The 24,445-nt window shown below is 42.5% G+C and overlaps 1 protein-coding gene across 3 annotated transcripts in view; it reads right to left on the minus strand.

The window, feature by feature from the left end:
• LIMS1 (LIM and senescent cell antigen-like domains 1) overlaps window positions 1-24,445 on the minus strand; it is a 98,366-nt gene that overhangs the window by 40,566 nt on the left and 33,355 nt on the right. Inside the window, exon 1 of one of the 3 annotated variants that reach the window (XM_011961470.1) lies at window positions 23,674-23,888. The exons of the other annotated variants lie outside the window; for them this stretch is intronic. Within the exon in view, the coding sequence (XP_011816860.1) occupies window positions 23,674-23,780 (107 nt within the window). The 5' untranslated portion in view covers window positions 23,781-23,888. Of the gene's footprint in view, window positions 1-23,673; window positions 23,889-24,445 lie in introns of those variants that run through there. 3 annotated transcript variants of the gene reach the window in all.

A 24,445-nucleotide genomic window follows, 5' to 3' on the forward strand; every position in this document is an offset into this window, starting at 1 on the left:
CCTGCCTTGCTAGGTTGGGGAAGTTCTCCAAGATAATATCCTGAAGAGTGTTTTCCAACTTGGTTCCATTCTCCCCGTCACTTTCAGGTATACCAATCAAACGTAGATTTGGTCTTTTCACATAGTCCTATATTTCTTGGAGGCTTTGTTTGTTTTCACTTTTTTCCCTATGATCTTGTCTTCACGCTTTATTTCATTGAGTTGATCTTCAATCTCTGATATCCTTTCTTCTGCTTGATCGATTCGGCTGTTGATACTTGTGTATGCTTCATGAAGTTCTTGTGCTGTATTTTTCAGCTCCATCAGATCATTTATGTTCTTCTCTAAACTGGTTATTCTAGTTAGCAATTCATCTAACCTTTTTTCAGTGTTCTTAGCGTCCTTGCATTGGGTTAGCATATGTTCCTTTAGCTCGGAGGAGTTTGTTGTTACCCACCTTCCGAAGCCTACTTCTGTCATTCGTCAAACTCATTCTCCTTCCAGTTTTGTTCCCTTACTGGTAAGGAATTGTGATCCTTTGGAGGAGAAGAGATGTTCTGGTTTTTGGAATTTTCAGCCTTTTTGTGCTGGTTTTTCCCCATCTTTGTGGATTTATGTACCTTTGGTCTTTGAAGTTGGTGACCTTCAGATGGGGTCTCTGAGTGGATGTCATTTTTGTTGATGTTGATGCTATCCCTTTCTGTTTGTTAGTTTTCCTTCTAACAGACCCCTCTGCTGCAGGTCTGCTGGAGTTTGCTGGAGGTCCGCTCCAGACCCTGTTTGCCTGGGTATCACTGGTGGAGGCTGCAGAACAGCAAAGATTGCTGTCTCTTCCTTCCTCTGGATGCTTCATTCCAGAGGGGCACCCACCAGATGCCAGCCAGAGCTCTCCTGTGTGAGCTATCTGTCGGCCCCTACTAGGAGGTGTTTCCCAGTTAGGATACATGGGGATCGGGGACCCACTTGAGGAGGCAGGCTGTCCCTTATCAGAGCTCCAATGCTGTGCTGGGAGATCTGCTGTTCTCTTCAGAGCTGCCAGGTAGGGACAGCTGAAGCTGTACCCACAACCACCCCTTCCCCCAGGTGCTCTGTCCCAGGGAGGTGGGGGTTTTATCTGTAAGTCCCTGACTGGGGCTGCTGCCTTTTTTTCAGAGATGCCCTGCCCAGAGAGGAGGGAATCTCTGCCGGTAGCGGCCTTGCTGAGCTGCGGTGGGCTCTGCCGAGTTTGAACTTCCCAGCGGTTTTGTTTACGTTGTGAGGGTAAAACCACCTACTCAAGTCTCAGCAATGGTGGGCGCCCCTCCCCCTACAGAGCATCCCAGGTCGAGCTCAGTCTGCTGTGCTGGCACAAGAATTTCAAGCCAGTGGATCTCAGCTTGCTCGGCTCTGTTGGGGTGGGACCCACCAAGCCAGATCTCTTAGCTCCCTGGCTTCAGCCCACTTTCCAGGGCTGTGAATGATTCTGTCTCGTTGGCATTCCAGGCGCCGCTGGGGTATGAAAAAAGAAAAACTCAAATGCTACCACTGGGGTATGAAAAAAAGAAAAAAACTGCGGTTAGTTCACTGTCTGCCCTAAAGCCTGCCCAGTTCTGTGCTGGAAACCAAGGGCCCTGGTGGTGTAGGCATCGGAGGGAATCTCCTGGCCTGTGGGTTGCAAAAACCGTGGGAAAAGTGCAGTATCTGGGCCAGGGTGCACGGTACAGTCCCTAACGGCTTCCCTTGGCTAGGAGAGGGAGTTCCCTGACCCCTTGCGCTTCTGGGTGAGGCAACGCCCCACCCTGCTTCGGCTCACCCTCCTTGGGCTGCATCCACTGTCCAACCAGTCCCAATGAGATGAACCGGGTATACCTTAGTTGGAAATGCAGAAATCACCCGGCTTCTGTGCCAATCTCGCTGGGAGCTGCAGAATGGAGCTTTTCCTATTTGCCATCTTGCCAGCAAATCCAGGGCGTTTCTTAAGAGGTTCTATAATCAACCCTCATGGCTAAGTTGGGTCTTTGGGAGATCCCACAGGACAGGTCTGAACCCCAAATGTTCCTTAAATCCACTCACAGCAGAGCGATTTCTACTTTATGAAAACAGTTGATGAATTTGTCATTTTCTGATCATCTACTGCGTGTTTCACTTACGGAATGACAGACCTGCTGTGGCAAATCTGGGACCTTAGCTGCATGGGTCCAATAGCTTGGTTAAGGGCCCCCACTCACTGCACAGTGATGCAAAGTTGGCACACAGTAGTGTCCTGTAAAGAAGGCTGTAGAGCTTCAGATTCCAACTGTCTGCTAACTTTATGATTTTAGTCAAAACTAACTCCACCTCTGACATAAGGCATGGCCAAAACCAAATAAGCTACTTAGAGATATCATACAAAAAATTACAGCTATTTCCAGCAGCTTAAATAATTAAAGCCTGGATAAACTCATGAATATAGCAGCCAACATTTTTTAAAAAGCAGCTGTTAAAAAACCACTAGCAGCTTAAAATTACTTCTCTTAAGAAGTAATGATGGAATTATGTACATCATTACCAAGTATTTCATCTGTAGGACTTAAAAGCCAAACTGGACATTTTAACCAATTGCCTCTAAAATACAGGACTCCAATACAGAAAAAGAGGAGTGTTTAGTAAATGCTTCACTCTATTCCACAAAGAGATTTGCATAACTGATGACTAAACGGAGAACTTGGCAATAACAACTACTAGATGAAGCTTCTCCAACTGCATTCAAAGGCTTCCAGGTCATAATGGGGCATCTGAATTGTTGGGGTGGCCTGGTTAAATTACCATATGCCAAAATGAACTGTTTCCACTATCATCCTCTATCCTGCTCAAATGGAAAAATATAATCTAATTTTCCCCAGACTACGAAAAACAAAACAATCATGACACATAAGTAAAGATAATGAAACTGGGAAGTTCCTTCCCATTTCGTAGCTTCCAAAACAAATGCACTGTGTTTTCTTCCAACAGACAGTGAGAAAATAGACAAAGTTTGGCCACAAAAAGATTTGGATTTGTAATTAATATGCCATTTGGCCTTGTCAGTTTTTTTCCCCTAATTCTTGACTGAACAGGCAAAAAGAAATTATTCATTACCACAGAAGCAAGAGAGTGATAAAGAAATAATGTACATTTCCTTAAGCTAGCTTAAAATAAAGAAAACCGCACATTTTTTATGTGTTTGTATTAGCATTGCTTATTGGGATTATTATCAAAGGCAGAGCTACTGTGGCTTTGTTACGTATGTTAAAAATAACTGAAGAGTCACTAAAAGATTATCATCTAACACAGATGAAATGAACAAAACAAACTCTCTCCCTATGTACCATCAACCCCATCCCAGGGGCCCAAACCATCCCAAACACTGGAATCAAAGTCCAGAAATTACAATGAGGTTGTAATTGTGAGAAGGCTATTTGCATCTGACTGTTTGCAAGAAACTCCCTCTGAAATGAAACTTAATCTAAGAGTTAGAGACTCTCTTTGGTGTTGCAGATAGGTTTCTAGCATCCCAAACTTTATGGTATCTTAACTGTATTTATTTCCCTTAAAAGGAAAATGAGTGAAATGAGAAATGCCATTCGATTATCAGGTTGAAACATTTCTTGAACGAAACTAGCAGGCACCCATTTAAGTCTTAAAATCACTTAAAACACAGTGTTTCAGATGGAATATCATCAGCCACAAAAAAAAAAAGAAAGAATTAGATCCTGTCAGTTGTGGTATCATGATAAGCCTGGGGTACATTATGTTAAGTGAAATAAGTCAGGCACAGAACGACAAATGCCAGATGTTCTTACTTGTATGTGAAAGCAAAAATAAAACTGAACTCATAGAAGTAGAGCATAGAGTTGGTTATTAGAGGGTGGGAAGGGTGGCTAGGAGGGGAGACAGGGAGAGGTTGGTTAAGGGACTCAACATTACAGCCAAATAACAGGAATTGTTCTCAGCACTGTAGAGTGACTAATGTTAACAATAATTTATTGCATATGTTCAAAAAGCTACAAGAGGAATGTGAAAGTTCTAAACCCAAGGAAATGATAAATGTTTGAAGTGATGGATATGCTGGTTACCCCGATTTGATCCTTACGCATTACATGCATGCATCAAAATAACACATGCACCCCATAAATATGTACAATTATTATGTATCAATAAAAAATTCCTCCTCTAGTATCTGAGGGAAAAGTATCCTAGTTTTATGCCCAAAGCCCACAAAAGAGAGGCAAAAGAGAGTGGCCACTCAGAAGCCCCAGGCAGAGGTGTGTTGAGGGACAGCCCAGAGAAGGCAGGAATGGCCCCACATTCAACCTCAATGCCCACGGGGTTCTGCAACACAAGGCAGGTCTGAAAGTGCTATGTGGCCTCAGAGACACTGCCCACAACAGGCAGAAAGCACTGCAAATAAACAGTTCAGTTACTCAATCCTAACCAGTTTTTAAAGTCTTGACGGCCTACGTGGTGGCCTATTGCTTAAGAAGTCCTCTCCCTGGATGATTTCTAGAAAAGTTTCTAACATGAACCAACCAACAAATACCTGCCCACAAAGGACTTTGTAAAGGACATGGAGTGTGGGGAAGGGAGAGGAGAAAGACTGAAATCAAGCTCCTCCCAGCACTCTCTCCTTTTCCGTGATATTCCCTGAGTGCCTCAGACACTCTTGTGACGCTCTTGCTCCCTGCAACGAGCCATCCTGTCCCTACGATAATGGAGACACTCCCATCACACAGGAAACCCATCATGGAAAGACACGAGACTGGATGGGAAAACAGAATGGGCAGCAAAAAGGTGTAATCATTAAAAGCAGAACATTAACAAATGATTGTACAATGGCAAGCCTCAGTTTCTGTAAGCCCGTGCGCTTGGATGTGTAAGTGCTTTGGGATGGGATCACTGGATTGTACTGTTTTGGTTTGGTAAGTTGAATTTGTCAACTTTTATCAGCCCAACAGCAATATAGCTTATTACAGAAAATGTATGAAAGACAGAGAAGAATCACTCACATTCCTGCCAACTAGAAACAAGCTTTAACATTTTGAGCTCTATTCTTTTTAAAACACATGTCCACGGCTGGGCATGGTGGCTCACGCCTGTAATCCCAGCACTTTGGGAGGCCGAAGTGGGTGGATCACAACGTCAGGAGTTCAAGATCAGCCTGACCAACATGGTGAAACTCTGTCTCTACTAAAAATACAAAAATTAGCCAGGCGTGATGGCAGGCACCTGTAATCCCAGTTACTCAGGAGGCTGAGGCAGGAGAATCACTTCCCGGGAGGTGGAGGTTGCAATGAGCTGAGATGGCTCAACTGCACTCCAGCCTGGGCAACAGAGCGAGACTTCGTCTCAAAACAAAACCAAACCATGCACACATATATGATATATGATCTTAAATAAATACAGGGTTGTTGCAAGGTGACTTTAGAATTATCTTTAAAAGTGATGATCAACATTTCTAGCACTGGGTGAAACATATAAAGGACATACAATTTTCTGGATGAATGCCACTGTCCCCTTTTTCTTCTGAACTTTCTGCTTATCAGAAACCTGCCCAGTCCTCAAGTACCTGCTCAAGATCTTCTCCAGGAAGCTTTCTTGACATTCCAGGCCTTATCAATCTTCTGTTCAGCAGCCACAGCAGCCACTGTGTGTCCCATGCAGTGAGTGGGGAAGATTTTCATTGGATATAATGTTGTGTTTTGTATTGCAAAGGTGCTCCTCATCTCCTCAAGAACACCAGGAGGCCCTTAAGTAGACATTTCTTTTTTTTTGTTTTGAGACGGAGTCTCGCACTGTCGCCCAGGCTGGAGTGCAGTGGCGCAATCTTGGCTCACTGCAAACTCTGCCTCCCGGGTTCATGCCATTCTCCTGCCTCAGTCTCCCGAGTAGCTGGAACTACAGGCGCCCGCCACCACATCTGGCTAATTTTTGTATTTTTAGTAGAGACGGGATTTCACTGTGTTAGCCAGGACGGTCTCCATCTCCTGACCTCGTGATCTGCCCGCCTCGGCCTCCCAAAGTGCTGGGATTACAGGCATTAGCCACCGTGCCCAGCCTGTGTTTTGTTTTTTTTTTTTTTGAGACAGAGTCTCACTCTGTTGCCAGGTTGGAGTGCAGTGGTGCAATTTTGACTCACCGCAACCTCTAACTCCTGCGTTCAAGTGATTCTTGTGCCTCAGCCTCCCGAGTAGGTGGAATTATAGGCATATGCAACCACACCAGGCTAATTTTTTATTTTTAGTAGTAAAGATGGGGTTTCACCATGTTGGCCACGCTGGTCTCGAACTCCTGACCTCAGGTGATCCGCCCGCTCCAGCTTCCCAAAGTGCTGGGATTACAGGCATGAGCCACCACGCCCAGCCTCTGTTGAATCTTTATACCCCTCATGGCACCAAGCACACTGTCATCATGCAATTAATCAAACTGGACATCTTGAGAGAAGTCCCTAGACTGCTTGCATAGGGCATCTAAAGAGGACAAGCCCTGGTGAGCGGTGTCTCTCCCCAGACACCCAGACAGCTCAGTCTATCTTGTGGCCTTTGGCATAACTTTCTCTCCTCGAGAAAGACAGCTCAATCCACCAGAATCACTATAGTTTGAAATCTATAGGCCATCTCACAATTATTTTTCTCCCATGGTCCCTCAAATAAGCAGTGTTTGGTCAATTTAAAAACATTCTTGCGCTGGGCATGGCGCCTCACGCATACCGCAGCACTTTGGGAAGCTGAGACGGGAGGATCACCTGAGCTCAGGAGCTGGAGACCAGCCTGAGCAACATGGTGACACCCTATCTCTACAAAAAATACAAAAATTAGCCAGGCATGTTGGCATGCACCTGTAGGCGCTACTAAGGATGCTGAGGTGGAAGGATTGCTTGAGCCTGTGAGCTGTGATCCAGCCGCGATCACGCCACTGCACTCCGGCCTGGGAGACACAGCGAGATACTGTCTAAAAAAAAAAAAAAATCTTAAAACTTTCTCTCATAGGTTAGGTGATTTTTCTCTGTTTAGAAACTTTTACTAGAAAATGTATCTGTACTAGTTCCTTCATATTTCAAATCACATATCATTTTATTCTTTTATGTTTATTCATATTGTGATCCATTAACACACATTCTCACACCTAAACATCTTTTTAAAAAGATAACATTGTGTTCTGGTCAAAACAGACAAATTAGAGGAAGCTGTGTTTCCAATACAGAATGGCAGTATTTTTAGCTAGGAATGCTGACTTGGGAGAACGCCCACATCACCAGTGACAGCCTCCAGTGTGTCAGGAGCTCTTGACACGGCTGTAGTGGCTGCAGCACCAGAGTCTCTGGCTCTAAATCACAACTTTATTTTAGTTCTGACTCAGTCAAGGCTATCTCCCCGGACACTGACCTTCAGCTACACCGGGAGGGAAGTCCGTGGGAGTTTTTATTTCGTGACTAAGCTTAATGTGGGGTTTACTTGCCTCAGTAAGGTTAAAGAAAACCATGAGAATTTCAGAATAGAAGAACAGAATAAAAAACATTTTACTTGATTCAAGTGAAAACAATGAACCCTTTCAAATGCAAATGTACATATCTTTCACTGTCAGTTATTTTGTTTGTGACACAGAACATGTTTTGTGTAGATTTTACTGCATTAAACAGCATTTGAAAATACTGACTAGGATGAAGCAGAGGAACTAAGAAAATATATATATACACACATATATGTACACACACACATATACACATATACATACATACACATATATACATACACATATATACACATATATTTTGCTGAATTTAAAAAGGTTTCTTCTCTTTCATTAACTTTTAATTTTGTGAAATGTACACAGAAAGGCAAGGGATTATTTCAGCTACCACAACTTAGACTTTGCCATCAGTGCAATGAAAAAAGATGTGGAAATGATATAAGGTCAGGAGGTCAACCTCTGTAAGCTGGTGCTCATGTAACACCGCCCAGCTACAGCCAGGCCGGCAGCGTCTCCCGGGGGCCTCAGTTGCTCCTCTTGTTCTGCAGGCTCCTGTGCTCAGCCCTCCTCTTTCCCCACAGAGCTCACCCTTCTCTGTCATGGAATGAAGCTATGGTTTTTGAAAGCAGTTTACAGGGCTAAGTAGGAAGCTCTTTGTTCCATTCCTAACCTCTTCTCAAAAAGCGGTATTCTATACATCTAGCAATAATATATAAAATTATGGCAATTACCCACTTAGACCCCTTGCGTCCTGTAGGAGGCAGCACTGGGATATTGCGGGGTGATGGTGATGCAGTCACTGCCGCCTCCGTGAATCTCTGTCCTCTGTGAGCAGCACTGAGGCCTTGTCAGTAGAGGGTGCTGGAGAGACGCAGGAGGAGGTGGTGTGCTTCCCAGTCCTGCCTGCTCCCTGGGCAAAGCTCCTGCAGCACTCTGGCTTCTTCGGTGTCTAGCTCCCGCAGGGCATAGTGGCCAGCACCGGCTTCCCTGGCACCGGCCCCTCGAAAGTTTTGCAGCAGAGTGCCTTGGACCCTGATGGTGCATGCAGCCAGCAGCACCCACCCTTGGCAGTCAGCTATGTAGGGGGTGCCTTGGGTGAGGGACCTCACTGGGAACAGCTTTCCCTGGTACTCGAAAGGGGGATTTCCAGCAATCTGTGCCAGCGACTTTTCTGCTATGCAGTGTGCCCTGGTACTGTGACCCTGGGCACGCAGGAGGGCTCCTCCCTGGGCGCTCTAACTCAGCTCTAGGGTCTGTGGCTGCTCCTTACAGCGGCTATTCCTGTACTCTTGCTTTCTCTTCTCTTACTAGCCAATTGCTTATTACTCCAAAACCCTGTTAGAGTTAGTAATTCTATCTTTATATTAAACCTTTCCTATTCAAATCAGTGTGTGGCTTTTCTCTCCTGGTTGGACCCAGGCCGACAGAGGTAGCCTATATCAGGACTCTGCAGCTGATGGTACTTAGACCTTTTGGGCTCTTTCTCCAAGATCTCATTTACCAATTTAAACAACTGTATTTACATTCAAAACTAGGAAGAGACTGGGGGAGAAGTGTGTTACCAAGTAAAGGTACAAAATAAAAAACCCGTCAGTTAAATGGGAGTCCGGTTCACTGAAACCTCCCCCTCCCGGGTTCAAGCAATTCTCTGCCTCAGCCTCACAAGCAGCTGGGATTACAGGCGCACGCCACCACGCCTAATTTTTGTATTTTTAGTGGAGACGGGGTTTCACCATCTTGGCCAGGCTGGTCTTGAATTCCTGACCTCGTGATCTCAGCCTCCCAAAGTGCTGGGATTACAGCCATTCTTTTTTTTTTTGAGATGAAGTCTCGCTCTTGTCCCCCAGGCTGGAGTGTGATGGTGTGATCTCGGCTTACTGCCAGCTCCGCCTCCCAGGTTCAAGCGATTCTCCTGCTTCGGCCCCCCAAGTAGCAGGGATTACAGGCACCTGCCACCATGCCCAGCTAATCTTTGTATTTTTAGAGATGGGGTTTCACCATGTTGGCCAGGCTGGTCTCGAACTCCTGACCTCAGGTGATCCACCCGCCTGGGCCTCCCAAAGTGCTGGGGTTTCAGGCGTGAGCCACCGAGCCCGGCCACAGCCATTCTTTATTTACGTAAACGAGAGGCCACACATGGACTTACTGTTCAAGTCAGGGCCAGAAGATACGGCCACCCCACACCCCCAGTGTAGAACCCCCATCCTGATGGCATGTCTGGGGGCCACTCAGTGTGAGCTCCTGAGTTCCCCTGTGACCCCAGCAAAGAGACAAAGAGGGACATACACCCACTGGTCAGTCCTCAAGGAACAAGAGGAGAATAAAGGAACTGAGGCGGTCAGTGAACTTTCGCTCTTGTTGAAGATGACTGGGAGGGCGCTAGGACAGCAGCTCCTTGGAGAGTCGCTGGCTCTGCTGCACCTGGTCGTGAGCGCTTCTGTGAAGCTTTACTGTGAGTGCGCCACATGCTTTCCTGTCATGGTCATTCCTGAGTCTCCCTTCCTGTCACATCACTCCCACAATAGAATGAAGCAGCAGCCTGTTTTCTAAAGAATCCCTCGATTTCAGGACATCTGTGGTGAAAAGGACCATGTGTACCACTTAACACTGATGTGTGTGGTATCTCTCCAGAGGTGTGGCCAGGACAAGGTGTCACATTCAGAAGGCACAGCTTCCGGGGCCTGAAAGCCAGCCCTGGGAGGGCTGGAAGATTTGCCTCATGCTAGTGGAAGGGGCAATGTTCTGGACGAGCTTCTCTGTTTTCTGAGGGGACTGGGAAAAATCTAAAATGTAATGCAGTAACAGTCTGGACAATTTCTGTTACAAAATGAGCTTTTAGGAGATGACATATTATCTCATTATTTCTTCTCTTTCCTCATCATCTACCTCTCCCCCAATCCCCATTGGTATAGACATTAAATTGAACAGCTGGCATGCTGAATTAACATGAGAGTCCCTGAAAACTGAGTGCTGCATGAGAGCTGGCAGCTGGCACACCAGAGAGCCCTGCAGTCCTTCCCTGCCCCCAGACATCCTGCTAGAAGGAGACCCCAACCTGACACAGGTCAGTTATTGCACAGATTTCCGTGAGCTTTGCCTAGCCTACTTCCTCCCTCTCTAACCTCGCTGGACTCTTCGAGGACAATGCTCCCTCTTCTTTCCTCTGAAGCCACAAAGGGGCCACAGCCAGCATCCAGTCCCCATCTCAAACACAAACCTCCAAGAAATACTACTTCTAAAGAATGGTGGTGTGCAAGAGAGAATCACAAGAAAAGCTTGGTGGGAGACCGGCCACAACGGAGCCCAGGGAGATTCTTTCAGAAAATTCTGTGATTGACGCACAAGGATGGACACACATATACAACTGTCTGTAAACTTTTTAACATTTAATTACTTAATATAAAATAAAACTTGAATTTCCTGACTGTAGGGCAACAAAACTCCCTGCTCTAATCCTTTCATAAACAGCACTGGCACCAGGGATTTCAGTTCAGAATGGCAAACGTGCACCTGTATGACTCTGGGCCAATCCAGGACTTTAATTCAAACCTTTCACTGACTATTAGTAAACCGTAAGACAGAACAATCTCTTTTATGGCAGCTCATAAATAAAAAAGCAAAAATGTAACCCAAACTAACTTGGCATGAGGCCAAATTCATAGGCTGAGAAAACAGAACAAAATAACTGAGCTTCAAAGAGCTTAGAACCTATTAGGAAAGCAAACCAAATGGTGAAACTGAGAGTGGTTCAAATAAACTGATAAATATAGTGACTATTTAGACTATGTTTGGACTGAATATAAGTAGAAGAGGTCTGACCCTCTAATGATAGCACCTATGCTGGTTGTATAAAAAGTCAATAATTTAAGCCTATTTAAAAGCAGCAGTCATTTTTACTCTTCTATGGAGGGCAATATTCTAACCTATTAGAGACAAACCACCACATGAGTATTTCAAGAGACAGTTTTATCCTTTTAAATAAAACTGCTCTGAAATACAGAAAATAATTCTGTGTTAAAAGAATACATAAAAAGAATCTCACCAAATCAATTAGTAAGAATTAAGATGCTGGCAAAAAAACAAAGGGACAGAAGAGCAGGAAGCAATTCAAAAGGCAAAAGCAAATCTTCCACTGCCGTCACGATGAACATTAAATGTTCTACTTCAGAGCAGAGCAGAGGATACATGGATGCTTCCTGGAGTGGAGGGTGAAGGGGACAGGGGAGTCACCTGGTACACCTTATTAACCTGAGCACAAACATAATCAGAACAACAATATAATGGCTCATAAGGCAATGTCAGTGCTTTCTCATTCAGAAATCAATGTGTACACTTGCTATGCAGGTACAGATTGCCTCTAAGTAATCTGCTTATATAAACAGACTTGTCAAGGTCAATTTACCTTCCTTTTGGTTTCATATTTTCATCTACATTTAAGTAGCCTGAGCCAGTATTCCAGTTCTCTGAGGCCACAATCCCAGGCACTCACGTACAGCTCTGCAGAAGTTGCTGAAGTCATGCCGCTACTCACATGTTGATTCTATAGCAGTATCTGCATTCCCTTTTACATTTTCAAAGCTGAGGAGGCACAGAGGCTTGTCTTTGGCTCGCTTACCATTTTCATTTGGCCCCAAATACCATTTTATGCAATAAGGTCTAGCACTGCCTGATAAAGAACAAGGTGTCCAGAACATCAGGACTCTGGGTACATTCTCCCTTGAGTTTTCCTTCACTGTTCATCACGCTCTCTGAGAACGCACGTTGCCTGATTTTCAGACACCTAAACCCTACATCCTATGCAGCATCAGCACTTCACTTTTAACATGGTGTCTTTCAAGGTGGAGAAGATGGCTGAATTCAGCAGATGAAATCACCGACACGAGGTACTTAGAAAGTAAAGGGCAATTAACTTTCTGCTTTTCAAACATGTGTGGCTTCCCAGAGAGTAAAAAGGAAAATATTAGCCAGGCTTGATGGCTCAAGCCTGTAATTCCAGCACTTTGGGAGGCCAAGGCGGGTGGATCACCTGAGGTCAGGAGTTTGAGACCAGCATGGCCAACACGGTGAAAACCTGTCTCTACTAAAAATACAAACATTAGCGAGGTATGGTGGCAGGCACCTGTACTCCCAGCTACTCGGGAGGCTAAGGCAGGAGAAACGCTTGGACCCAGGAGGTGGAGGTTACAGTGAGCCAAGGTTGCACCACTGCACTCCAGCCTGGGTGACAAGAGCAAAACTACATCTCAAAAAAAAAAAAAAAAAAAGGAAAGTATCTATTCTGTGAAGGAGGCACATATGCAAAGCGGCCCCAAATGTGAAGGAGCTGAGACACTAAAGAAGGAGGAAGACAAATCTAGTTTGTTGGTACTGGGTGATTTACTGAGGGAACTTACAGACAGAAGTGTGGTCTTGGTCAGCCACAAGACAGGCAGATCTCTGCACCACTGCCCCCAGACCCAGGGCTTACAGACCATGAGGAAAGGGCATGTGTGCAGAGAACCCTCCAGAACATGGATGCTGTGCACATCACAGCCTGGAATCTGTGTGGCAACATCCAGGCTGACAAGCTCTTACACTAGGGACAGTAAGTAAAGTAGTAATCAGGAGGCATTCAAAGGTCTCGAAGGAGGTTAATCAGAAGTCAACATGGCATGCTATAACAGATGTCTTAGAAAAAAAAAAAAAAGGCAACATGGTAGATTAGCATCCAAGATGGAGTCCCTTTTGTTTCCACAGCATATAATCATTTGACATTTAAAATGAAACACAATAAATCCTCCTTGAGTAGGTCTAAATCTGTTAATATAAAAACATTCACTTCTTTTACAAATCATATTCAACTAGCAAAGGGAGAAACTCAAGCTCCTAAAAATAACTGACTTGCAGAAGTCAATTACTAAGTAGTTATTCAAGACACTGGACCCAGTCCAGTGGGCTATACCCAGACTCTTCACCCTCTCTACACCTATGTCTCACTCAGCAACTTAAAACAAGTATATTTACACTCAAAACTAGGAAGGGATGGGGGGAGGTATATATTATCAAGTAAAGGTACAGAATAATAAAATTTTCAGTTAAGTCAGAGTCCAAGTCAGTCTACCCCATTCTTTATATATCTAAGCCAGAGGCTAGAAGCAGACTCCTTAAGTGTCCCACACTCTGTAAGCCAAGTTCATCCTGTCATAATAAATTTAAATTGTCTGACAAATCAAACAATTCCATCTCTGCTCCACAGAGGTAAAAGTAGTAACTTGAGATGTTCATTTTTCTGAATCTAATCTTTTACACCCAGATTATCATTTTCACTTTCTAACAACATTAAGAAATAATGGGGCCGGGCGCGGTGGCTCAAGCCTGTAATCCCAGCACTTTGGGAGGCCGAGACGGGCGGATCACGAGGTCAGGAAATCGAGACCATCCTGGCTAACACGGTGAAACCCCGTCTCTACTAAAAATACAAAAACTAGCCGGGCGAGGTGGCGGGCGCCTGTAGTCCCAGCTACTCCGGAGGCTGAGGCAGGAGAATGGCGTAAACCCGGGAGGCGGAGCTTGCAGTGAGCTGAGATCCCGCCACTGCACTCCAGTCCGGGCGACAGAGCCAGACTCCGCCTCAAAAAAAAAAAAAAAAAAAAGAATCCTACTTCTTTCCACCCTCCTCCTCCCACTCAACCTCCAAATTAGTCATATTAGAGCCACCGGTGGCGAAATCCTGGTGTGGCGTACATCCCAACAGACACACAGGTAGCTAACAGCAGAGGGAGCCTCAGGGGCTTTGCTGTATTCCTGACTACTGGGATAGATGTTTGGATGGGGCACGACCACTGATAACCCTTAAATAAATGAAAAATTATAATGTGTTAGTTACATAAAAGGGAAATGTCAAAACTGTGCCATTCATCATGATACATATTTCAAAAACCCTTTGATTACTGAAGATTTCCAACATATATTAAATGAGTGAGTATAACGAATCCCTCTGAACCATTACCCAGCTCCAAAAGTTGTCAACTCCTGATCAGTTTGTTCTATCTACTCATCAACCATAAAATATTTTCAAACAAATTCCCTACATCGTATCATTGGATCCCTGAGTTCTTAAGCTCGTGTGATATAATTAAGCTCCAATTTCCTATAGCAGCACAGTTAATCTCGAGGGAGGCTCAGTAGAGGGATGCCTGAATTCTACTATTTTTAAAAATCACACTTTTCAATGAGGCAGGCTGTGTTCTGGTTTTCTTTTTCTTTTCTCTTTTTTTTTTTTGAGACAGGGTCTCACTCTGTTGCCCAGGCTGAAGTACAATGGAGTGATCTCATCTCACTATAGTCTCAACCTCCCAGGCTCAAGCAATCCTCCAGCCTCAGCCTCCCAAGTTGCCAGGACTACAGGTGCATGCCACCACACTTGGCTAATTTTTGTATTTTTTTGTGGAAACGTGGTTTCGCCATGTTGCCCAGTCTGGTCTTGAACTCCTGGACTCAAATGATCCACCCGCCTTGGCCTCCCAAAGTGCTAGGATTACAGGCAAGAGCCACTGAGCCTGGCCTTCCCCTGGTTTTCAAATCTTGATCTCCTAAACCGAGACGCCTCTGCAGCTGCCACAGGACAAAGGAAGGGCCTCAGGAACGGAATCTGCAGTCTAGGCCATATACCCTTCTCTCTTCACATCACCTCCATGGAGAATCGCTGACTTTGTTTCATACACCACAATCCACAGGGAAATCCTGTCTGGGGAAAAAATGATTCTTTAAAGCTTCTGAATGGACCAACCCTTTCTTTTTATATTTGGAGGAAACTGGGCTTCAGAGAGGCCCAAGGTAAAGTTCCACTTCCTCACATGCTAAACAAGCTAATTAAAGGATGCAATGTCAAACACACACAGTAACCACCCATACCTTTTCTGGAGTCTCAAATGGAAAGTCTTCTATATAACTGATATTTGCATTTTTTCATCTGTTCTTGTGACAATCAGAAGCTCTAAAAACATTGACTGGCTTTCTGAAATAATCCAACCTCTAGCTATTTCTATTACGAGTGAAAGTTAACTCAGTAGAGTTGAAGCAATTTCAGTCTCTGTCTCCTCTCTTTCTTTATATACATCTCTGAAGACCATCGTAGGTTCATTCATAGACAAGAAACTGTTTTGGAAACTAGCCTATACCTCTTCTTTCCACCCAAACGTGGCTGAAACATTACAAATTAGAAGCCAAAATTTAAGTTGTGATCCATTTCTAGTTCCATGCATATGAATACTTCTTCCCTATAACACTGTCATTTTTTCATTCTTATTATCCCTAATCATTAGAATTCTGGCAATAAAATGTTCCATTTCCTCCCAATACCACACCACAGTGTCTTCCTTTAAACAGCTATAATAGCGGATGGCCACAGAGATAGGCAAAGGTGATGGCAATATGTTTCTGTTGAATTGCACAGCTGCTTATGATGGACACCAAACCTATCGATATTGCTTTAAGCACATATGGTCAAAGAAGTATTCTGCTTTTTAAAAAAATACTTCAGTGCAGTCCCAGCTACTCAGAAGGCTGAGGATTGCTTTAGCCCGGGAGTAAAGATTGTGCCACTGCACTCCAGCCTGGGTGACAGAGCAAGACCCTGTCTCAGAAAAAAACAACAAAAACCTTCATAAAACTCATTACTGTTATATTTATCTTCAAAAGTTAATGCACTGAGGCTGGGTGCAGTGGCTCATGCCTGTAGTCCCAGTACTTTGGGAGGCCGAGGCAGGTGGATCACCTGAGGTCAGGAGTTCGAGATCAGCCTGGTTAACATGGTGAAACCCCGTCTCTACTAAAAATACAAAAATTAGCCGGGCGTGGTGGTTCACCTGTAATCCTAGCTACTTGGGAGGCTGAGGTAGGAGAATTGCTTGAACCTGGGAGGCGAAGGCTACAGTGAGCCAAGATGATGCCACTGCACTCCAGCCTAGGAAACAGAGCAAGACCCCATCTTAAAAAAAAAAAAAAAAAAATTAATGGACTGAAATGCCTTTTCACATTTTAAAATACATTAAAACATACTCTGCACTCCTCTACCTAGATAACAAGTGCTTTACTTTGGAGGGGTTTGAAAGGAGGTACAGTCACAATCTTGTCTTCAAAATCTCCATTTATGTTATATTCTATTATCTTTTTAATGGCTTTAAGTTTAGTTTGTAAAGAAAAATCCAAATACTATATTTTGATTTCACTGGCTATTCAATAAACGATCCAATAAACTGCTTTCATAGCTCATTTCATTCATTTATTGATTCACAAATATTAACTGGAAATCCCTAGTTTAAACTGGTGCTAGTCACTAAGTGACAGCTAGAAATGACTCCTGGCCTCATTTGACAGTGACTGCACATGGATGGTATCTGAGCCATACATACTGAAGAGCTATGGGAGACACCGAAAGACAAGGGAAAAATTGAAAAGAAGTAACTAGTAGGAAAACTAGGAAAAGGCAGGACTGAGGAGACAAGGGAGGAGAAAATTTTAAGAAGAAAGTATTACTGCTGTCAAACCAAGAAGTCAAGGGAAAGTGACCAGAGCTGTGGTGAAGACAGACACACTGAGAAGATGGCCTTATGACCAAAAGGGCAGAAACAGGAGCAAGGCACCTGCAAGTCAGGAACACTCAGCACTGCAGGCAAAGCCCAGTGCTCAGAGAGGCAAGGAAGCATCTCCCTTCAGGGTTCAGAGTGGGCATGGCCCTGCTGACATGTTGGTTTCTGACTTCTGGTGTCCTGAACTCTAAGACAACAAATTTCTGTAGTTTGAAGCTACACAGTTTATGGTACTTGGTGATGACAGCCCTAGGAACAGATATAAGCATTTAAAAAAACTTAAGGAGGTTCATATTTATGTGAAACATATTTAATCATTATTTCTAAAAGATTTTTTTAAAATAAGAAAATATTCACTTCTAAAGTTTGTTGTAGTCACAGTATAGCCACTGGGTAGCACAGACATTGCTGTGTCTCTAAGATACACACATGTAGAATAAATAGTACTGTTTCCTTTTAATAACATCTATCCAAAGTCAGGTAGGTAAAGCACAAGTTTTGGACAACTGTCTTTTCTGACTTTTATAAGTAATTTATATCTGAGACTTCAAGATTTTGTTTGCTTTTTAAAAAACCAACAGGAAAGCAACCAAAGTATTAATATTTTGGAATTTAATTGTCACAATAAATAATTTAGATAATTTGATGTGTACTGATAACAAAATTACAGATTGATTCTGTTAAAGTTGAGGTTGGTTCATTCCTAAATGTCTCTTATAGCAGTGCAAAAAAAACCAGAAAGGGATCATTATTCATTAACTTTTTACTTCTTATCATTCCTTTAACAGACCTGATTTTTAAGCATCAACACTGCTATTTTTAATTTCAGCATAAACTCCCTCTACTATAGTCATACATTGCTTAATAACAAGGATATGATCCGAGAAATGCATCATCAGGTGATTTAGTCATGTGTGAACATCATAAATATATAAATGTTCACATAAACATACACAACCCTGGACAGTACAGCCTATTACATGCCTAGGCTATGTGGTATAGCCTGTTGCTCCAAGGCCACAAACCTGTACAGCACAGGACGGTACTGAATACTGTAGGCAACTGTAACACAATGGATTAAGTGTATATATAAAATGCTAAAAATACTATAGTAGAGTAAAAATATGGCTTAAAAGATCAAAATGGTACATCTGCATAGGGCAATAGGGCAACTTCCTTATAATCTTAAGAGACCAATGTCATGTCTGTAGTCTCTCGCTGACTGAAACGTTTTAGGCAGCACATGACTATATACAGAAATATTTTAGATGACTGAAAAATGTATTTCCCTTCGGAAACTAAGCTTCCCAGAACAACTGAAAGAGAAAAGCAAAATAATCATGATCTATACTCTGGTAGAAGCATCCCTATCTTAGTCTTCTCTCAGTGTGATACTGTACATAAATAAAAAGTTAATAATTAAGACTTCAAAAGTAGAGTGTAAAGAGTTTAATGTAGAATAAAAGAGGTACCTTTAGGCCAGTTCAGTTTCTCATTCCTTAACTCATTCAATGAGAAACAGATTCTGAACTGCGGTAGGTGCTAGACGCACAGGAAATACGGTAAAGTCTCTCGCCTCGGAGAATCCCCTCTCTCTTATATGGGGGAGGGAGGTGAGAGGGGGTGAAGAGGGGACCTGTAAAACCAGTTATTACAATATAAGTATTTGCAGGTTACAATCAAACATATAGGAGAAAACACTATTAACTTTTAAAAAGCAACACTAGCAAGTGGTTTTTCTCTTTCCTATAGCAAAGAGAAAAATATTTAATTGTCCCATGTGTTTGCTCATTGTTAGGCAGACTAAACGTGCCCTCACTGAACTATCAAATAATAAGAACAGATAATATCAGATAGTAACAGCAAAACTGCAATTTTATCCCTATTGTCTAACAGACTACATTTCTAAAACTAAAATACAAACATAATTTTTCAGTTAAAAGTTGGGCCGAACAGTGATCGGCGAACTGCAAAAGAGGTAAGCAAGAAACACACAGCCTAGGCTGAGCTACTCCAGAGTTGACTGGACTCTAGGCACTAACTTACTTGAATCAAGGACAGAAACTGGTTTCATAACGATGACCAGCTTTATAGGCTTCAGTTCTTTCTCCCTTAAACGGGATCATGAGAAGTTGTGGGCCCACATACAAAAAAGCCCTTACTTAATGCAGTGCCTGGCCTATCACAGGGGTTCAGTTAATGGTAATGTACTAGTCAGGAACACACAATCTTGAGTTTTCACTCTCAAACCAAAGCAATGACATTCCCACCACTTAAAAATGATTTTATATGCTATATCTATAAAATATGAGCTTGGAAGGTTTATTCTATAACCAGAAAGTAAAGGTTACATTTCTTTGCACTTCCATTCTTGGTTAACGTGATCCATCCAGGAATCAGAAGGGTACTACTTCAAGGTCAACGCCGCAGGAAAGGAGGAACAGGAGTTCTAAGAAGCCAAGAGCTCACTGCTGCAGTGTGGCAACTTCACATTTTCACTTTACTCCTAAACTATTAGGGATACAATTTTCAAACTGCATTTTGTTTGGTTTTTTCTTTGGATTCACATTCTTTTCAAATGGCTGACGTAGCCCTGATTTTATCCAGGCAAGATAAACCTAACTGGGAGGTGAGGAGTGAGGAGGGCAGAAGCATGGCTGAAGGAACAGGGAAAAGGGAAAGCTCTCGGAGTTCTGATCTCAGCACTAGACCAGGGTCAGCCCAGGTTTTCTGTGAAGGGCCTGAAGGTAAATAATTGTTGTCTTTGTGGGCCACATTGGCCTGTGTCACAAAACCACCACAGGCAACACACACAAATAAACATGGCTGTGTCCCAGTAAAACTTCATTTGTGGACACTGAAATTTGAATTTCATGTATTTCACATGTGAAAAATATTTTTATTATTATTTTCAACCATTCAAAAATGTAAAATCCATTCTGAGCTTATAGGCCATACACAAAAGGCAGCAGGCCAGATTTGGCCTGAGGCTCATAGTTCACCTGCCCCTATATATATATTTTGTTTGTTTGTTTGTTTGAGACAGAGTCTTACCCTGTAGCCCAAGCTGCAGTGCAACGGCATGATCTCGGCCCACTGCAACCTCTGCTTTCCAGGCTCAAGCAATTCTTGTGCCTTAGCATCCTCAGTAGCTGGGACTATAGGTGTGTACCCCTACACCTGGCTAATTTTTTGTATTTTAGTAGAGATGGGGTTTCACCATGTTGCCCAGAGTGGTCTTGAACTCTTGAGCTCAGGTGATCCGTCCGCCTTGGCCTCCCAAAGTTCTGGGATTACAGGCATGAGCCAACGGCACCGGCCTACCAGCCCCATATTTTTATTTATTTATTTATTTAGAGACATAGTCTTGCTCAGTCACCCAGGCTACAGTGCAGTGGTGCAATCTCGGCTCACTGCAACCTCTGTCTCCTGGGTTTAAGCAATTCTCCTGCCTCAGCCTCCACAGTAGCTGCGACTACAGGCACGTGCCACCAAGCCCAGCTAATTTTTGTATTTTTAGTAGAGAGGGGGTTTCACTATGTTGGCCAGACTGGTCTTGAACTTCTGACCTCAAGTGATCCACCTGCACTGGCCTCCCAAAGTGCTGGGATTATAGGCGTGAGCCACTGCATCCAGCCACCAGCCCCTATATTAAGCTGTTTTGAACCTAACCAGGAGAAGCTTGAATTTTGCACTGTTTCTCATCAGTTATTTATAGATCCCTTCCATCTGAGGCAGAGAAAAAGTGACTTTGAGAATTTTTAAAGGGCAAGAATTTCTCAGGCGTGTTTGTCATTCAGGTATCCTCAAAAAACAACTATGTTTGACTACAACAATTTAAAAGATAGAACAGCTAAAGGAGTAAGTATATGTACATGGGTTTGTCTTAGATGTTATTTTGGGACACCAAACACTTCAGGGAAAAAAGGGTCAATGCCTTGTGAAGGTCTGGGGCTTCCAACCCACCGGAACAAGCATGTCACTTGTGTCTCTTCACTCTAACTGTAACCCCCAAACACAGCGGGCAATGCTCCACTGTACAAAGTATGTGAATAAAGTCAGCTTCAAGTCATATTTAATGCTTTAAAACAAAAGTCTAGGAAGCCCAGTGTTTGTCATGCCACCTTTTACCTGCTTTAGTTTTGAACAATTTCAAGTTTGAAGCCAGAACTATTTTCATGTGTATTACAGTGCTCTTTAAGCACCTGCCTCACATATTTCAGAGCACAGCCTTTGATTTAAACTTCAAGAGAAAAAAATGTTTTCTGGCAGTGGCCATGGCCAATTTTACTCTCTGAAAGTTTTCTGTTAGGAGTCCACAAACATAACAAGAAATGAACACGTGAGTAAGAAGGAATGAGAGTTGGAATGGGTCTTATGCAATACTTGCGACAGAATAAAAGATGTTTGATAGCACATGTATTCAAAATCAAATGACTGCTCATGGAGAGAAATCTGTGGTCACATTCAATACGCACAAACCTAGGTGGGTGTTCCTATGGTGAGGCCTGTGTCTTATTCATCACTGTATCTTTACTTTGCAAATAGTAGGCACTCAATAAAAATTAAACAATGGATTAACTGTATGGCACTATTCACAAGATAACAATGCCACCCACCTCACTGAATTGGTAGTTTGAATTCTGTAAGAGAGTAAATAATGTTCAATAATAGTAGTTATTTTTATCCTCATTTAAAAAAAACAAACCAAGGCTTAAAAAGATTATATAACTTGTCCAGCTGAGTGATACTGAAACTTCGGTGTACCTAACTTCAAAGTCCTTACTCTCTCTGATTCCTATTAGCTCAGAAACCTCATTTAATCCTGAAAACAGGCTTAATATAACTAGGGTAAAAAAAAAAATTACCTTTCTAAGCTGATTTAAAAAAAAATCCAGGGATAAACAGACAATGGTTTGCCTTTCTTGGCTAACCTATGCTTCTAAATAAGGAAAACGATCATTTTCTCTACATTAAGGGACAAAAGTGGCAGAAATACAAGTCCCTTCCGTCACCAGATAACTGCATCACCAGAATGGGTGACAAAATATTTCTCTTTAAACAATTAGGCAATACTTAAGAATTACTCTTCCTCTTTTAATTAAATTCTAAGCAAAAAAAAAAAAAAAAAAACCTAGTTGTTTGAAAGAACATTGTAACTATGTAAATATATGTAAATAACTACCTCCTTGGCATATACGTTATTTTATTCATGGGCACTTTGGCTATTGTCTGAAAATAAAGAAAAGGTTGGTTTAGAATATTACTTTATATAACTTAATTTTTTTAAAAAAGGAAATTCCTCCAAACACCGAAATCTGAAATTAAAACTGTTTTTGACAGATAGCTTCACTCTTGGATCCATTGTAGACTTGAGTCTACCAGTAAATGTTGGTTTCGGAGGTCACTTCCAATTGTCTATCTGGTTAGCAATATAGAGCTCAATATTTTCACTAACCTCACATATAAAATTCATAACAATTTGAACTCTGAGACTTTTAAATGGTTTAATCCAGTCAATTCAAAGTTAATACATTAAATGTAGCTAAGAGACACCTGACATAGTAGGCAATAAACTCTAACAATGTTAGTGTCAATAATAGTCCTTTAATGTTACCCTCTTCAAAAACTGATGAGTCAACAATTTTAAAACAAATATTTCTTTAGCAAATTACAGTTCCTGTAGTATAGCTGTCTATGACAAATACAAATTTAATAGAGAATTTTTAAGCTTGTCAATTTGTCCTTGTTACATATAAATAGATAATTTAAAATAAACTCTGGAAGTGAGTGTAGGAAAAAGAACAATAGTACACAAAGTATAGATCATCTTCCCGCCATCTAATTAGTATATTAAAACACTTAAATCCAGACCTCCGAATTAAAGTACTGAACAGTAAATGTAATGTAAAAAAAGGAAGTCTCTCTTTACTGCAGCCTTCTGTCATCAGTAAAACAGGAACATCCTAGGAACAGAGAAAATCTAAACCCTTCAGTTAACGTGGGATTTTAACACATAGGCTTAATGTTGTAGAGGCTTTCAGAACCTCACATCTAAAATAAATTTTCAGTAGTTGCAACACAAAACTAGAATTGTGTTGTTTTAGGGAAATTCAGTTTGAAAGCCAAGAACTCTAATCTTTTTAGTTAAAAAGGTTTCCAGATTTTTGATGTCTTTCCTTCCTAGGCTACATTCAATAGTTCCACCGCATTCCTTTGTTACACCATTTCAGCAACAATCCCCATGACACCCCTCCCCCAACCCCAAACCACCACAAGCTACCCCTCTTCATCAAAACGCAGAGAAAAACATGTTCCAATCAGCCAAAGAAAATTCTCTTTAAAATAAGGGGAAAAATTAATCGTTTTCAATTTAAAATATTACTCTGGTGAGTATATAATTTTTAAAGACATAACAACACTGCAGGTTTGGAGAAGAGGTAAAACAACTTAAAGGATTTGTGAAGAAATGGGCAAGTGTTCTGGTTTTGCACAATTCCAATCAGTACAATCTTGATATTGTGTTCAGTCTTTAATTACAGACTAGAAGGTTACTTTTCAATGGGTACTTCCCAATGCTGCATCCACTTAGGCATGAATCCCCACTGCACTTACTAGGTTAGATGCCTTGACCTTTAGCCAACCATGACTTTGCACTCACCTTAGCTCTTCCTCCGGTAATCCATTTACTCTCAAACTATCGGGACGATCTCGTCTTCTCCTGTAGAGACCTGAATGTGAAAGCTCTTTAAGCTGTAATGCAGTCATACTTCTCTCCACACATCAATTGCTGACACTTTAAGCATTTATGCTCAGCAGTGTGGCTGCCAGGGGAAAGCAATGTCTCTTGCCGAGGGACCTCAGCACACCTGACTCAGCCTTAGAAACCTCCAGGCAGGCCAGGCTGCTGAAGCACAGCTTCCTGTTTCTCACTGGTACACACCCTCCTTAGCAAGGCACAACTTGCCTTATCTCTGGGCCTTGCACCTTGGGAAGGGGGGAGTCGGTGACCAAGAAGGCAGGTTACTTACTTGTTTATTAATAAGAAAAATTTAATTGTTATGAATAATCACACCAATTCCTTTATAAACCTTGCCAGGACCACTCTGAACTAAATTGGGCTAAAAAGCTCCAGTAAGGTAGTCACTAAAGAAGGGTCCTGCTGTTTTATTTGCCAGGAAATCCATTAACACTTCACAGGCAGTTGTCAGTTTAAAGAACTGCCTGATTACACTGAGCTCCTTAGGGACAATTCTCCTTAAAAAGGAGAGGAGGGGCAGAATTCTAAAGGGAAGCAGTCCAATTCCTCCCCCTTACCACTCTACTCTAAATCCTCTTCAGAAGGGAAGGAAGTGTCTTTGGTCCACCCACCTCTCATTAAATATTACTAAAAAATTCATAACTGAAAGGAAGATGGTTTCTTCCTTCATTCA

Source organism: Colobus angolensis, unplaced genomic scaffold (genome assembly GCF_000951035.1).
Source record: "Colobus angolensis palliatus isolate OR3802 unplaced genomic scaffold, Cang.pa_1.0 Scaffold552, whole genome shotgun sequence".
Lineage (NCBI taxonomy): Eukaryota > Metazoa > Chordata > Mammalia > Primates > Cercopithecidae > Colobus > Colobus angolensis.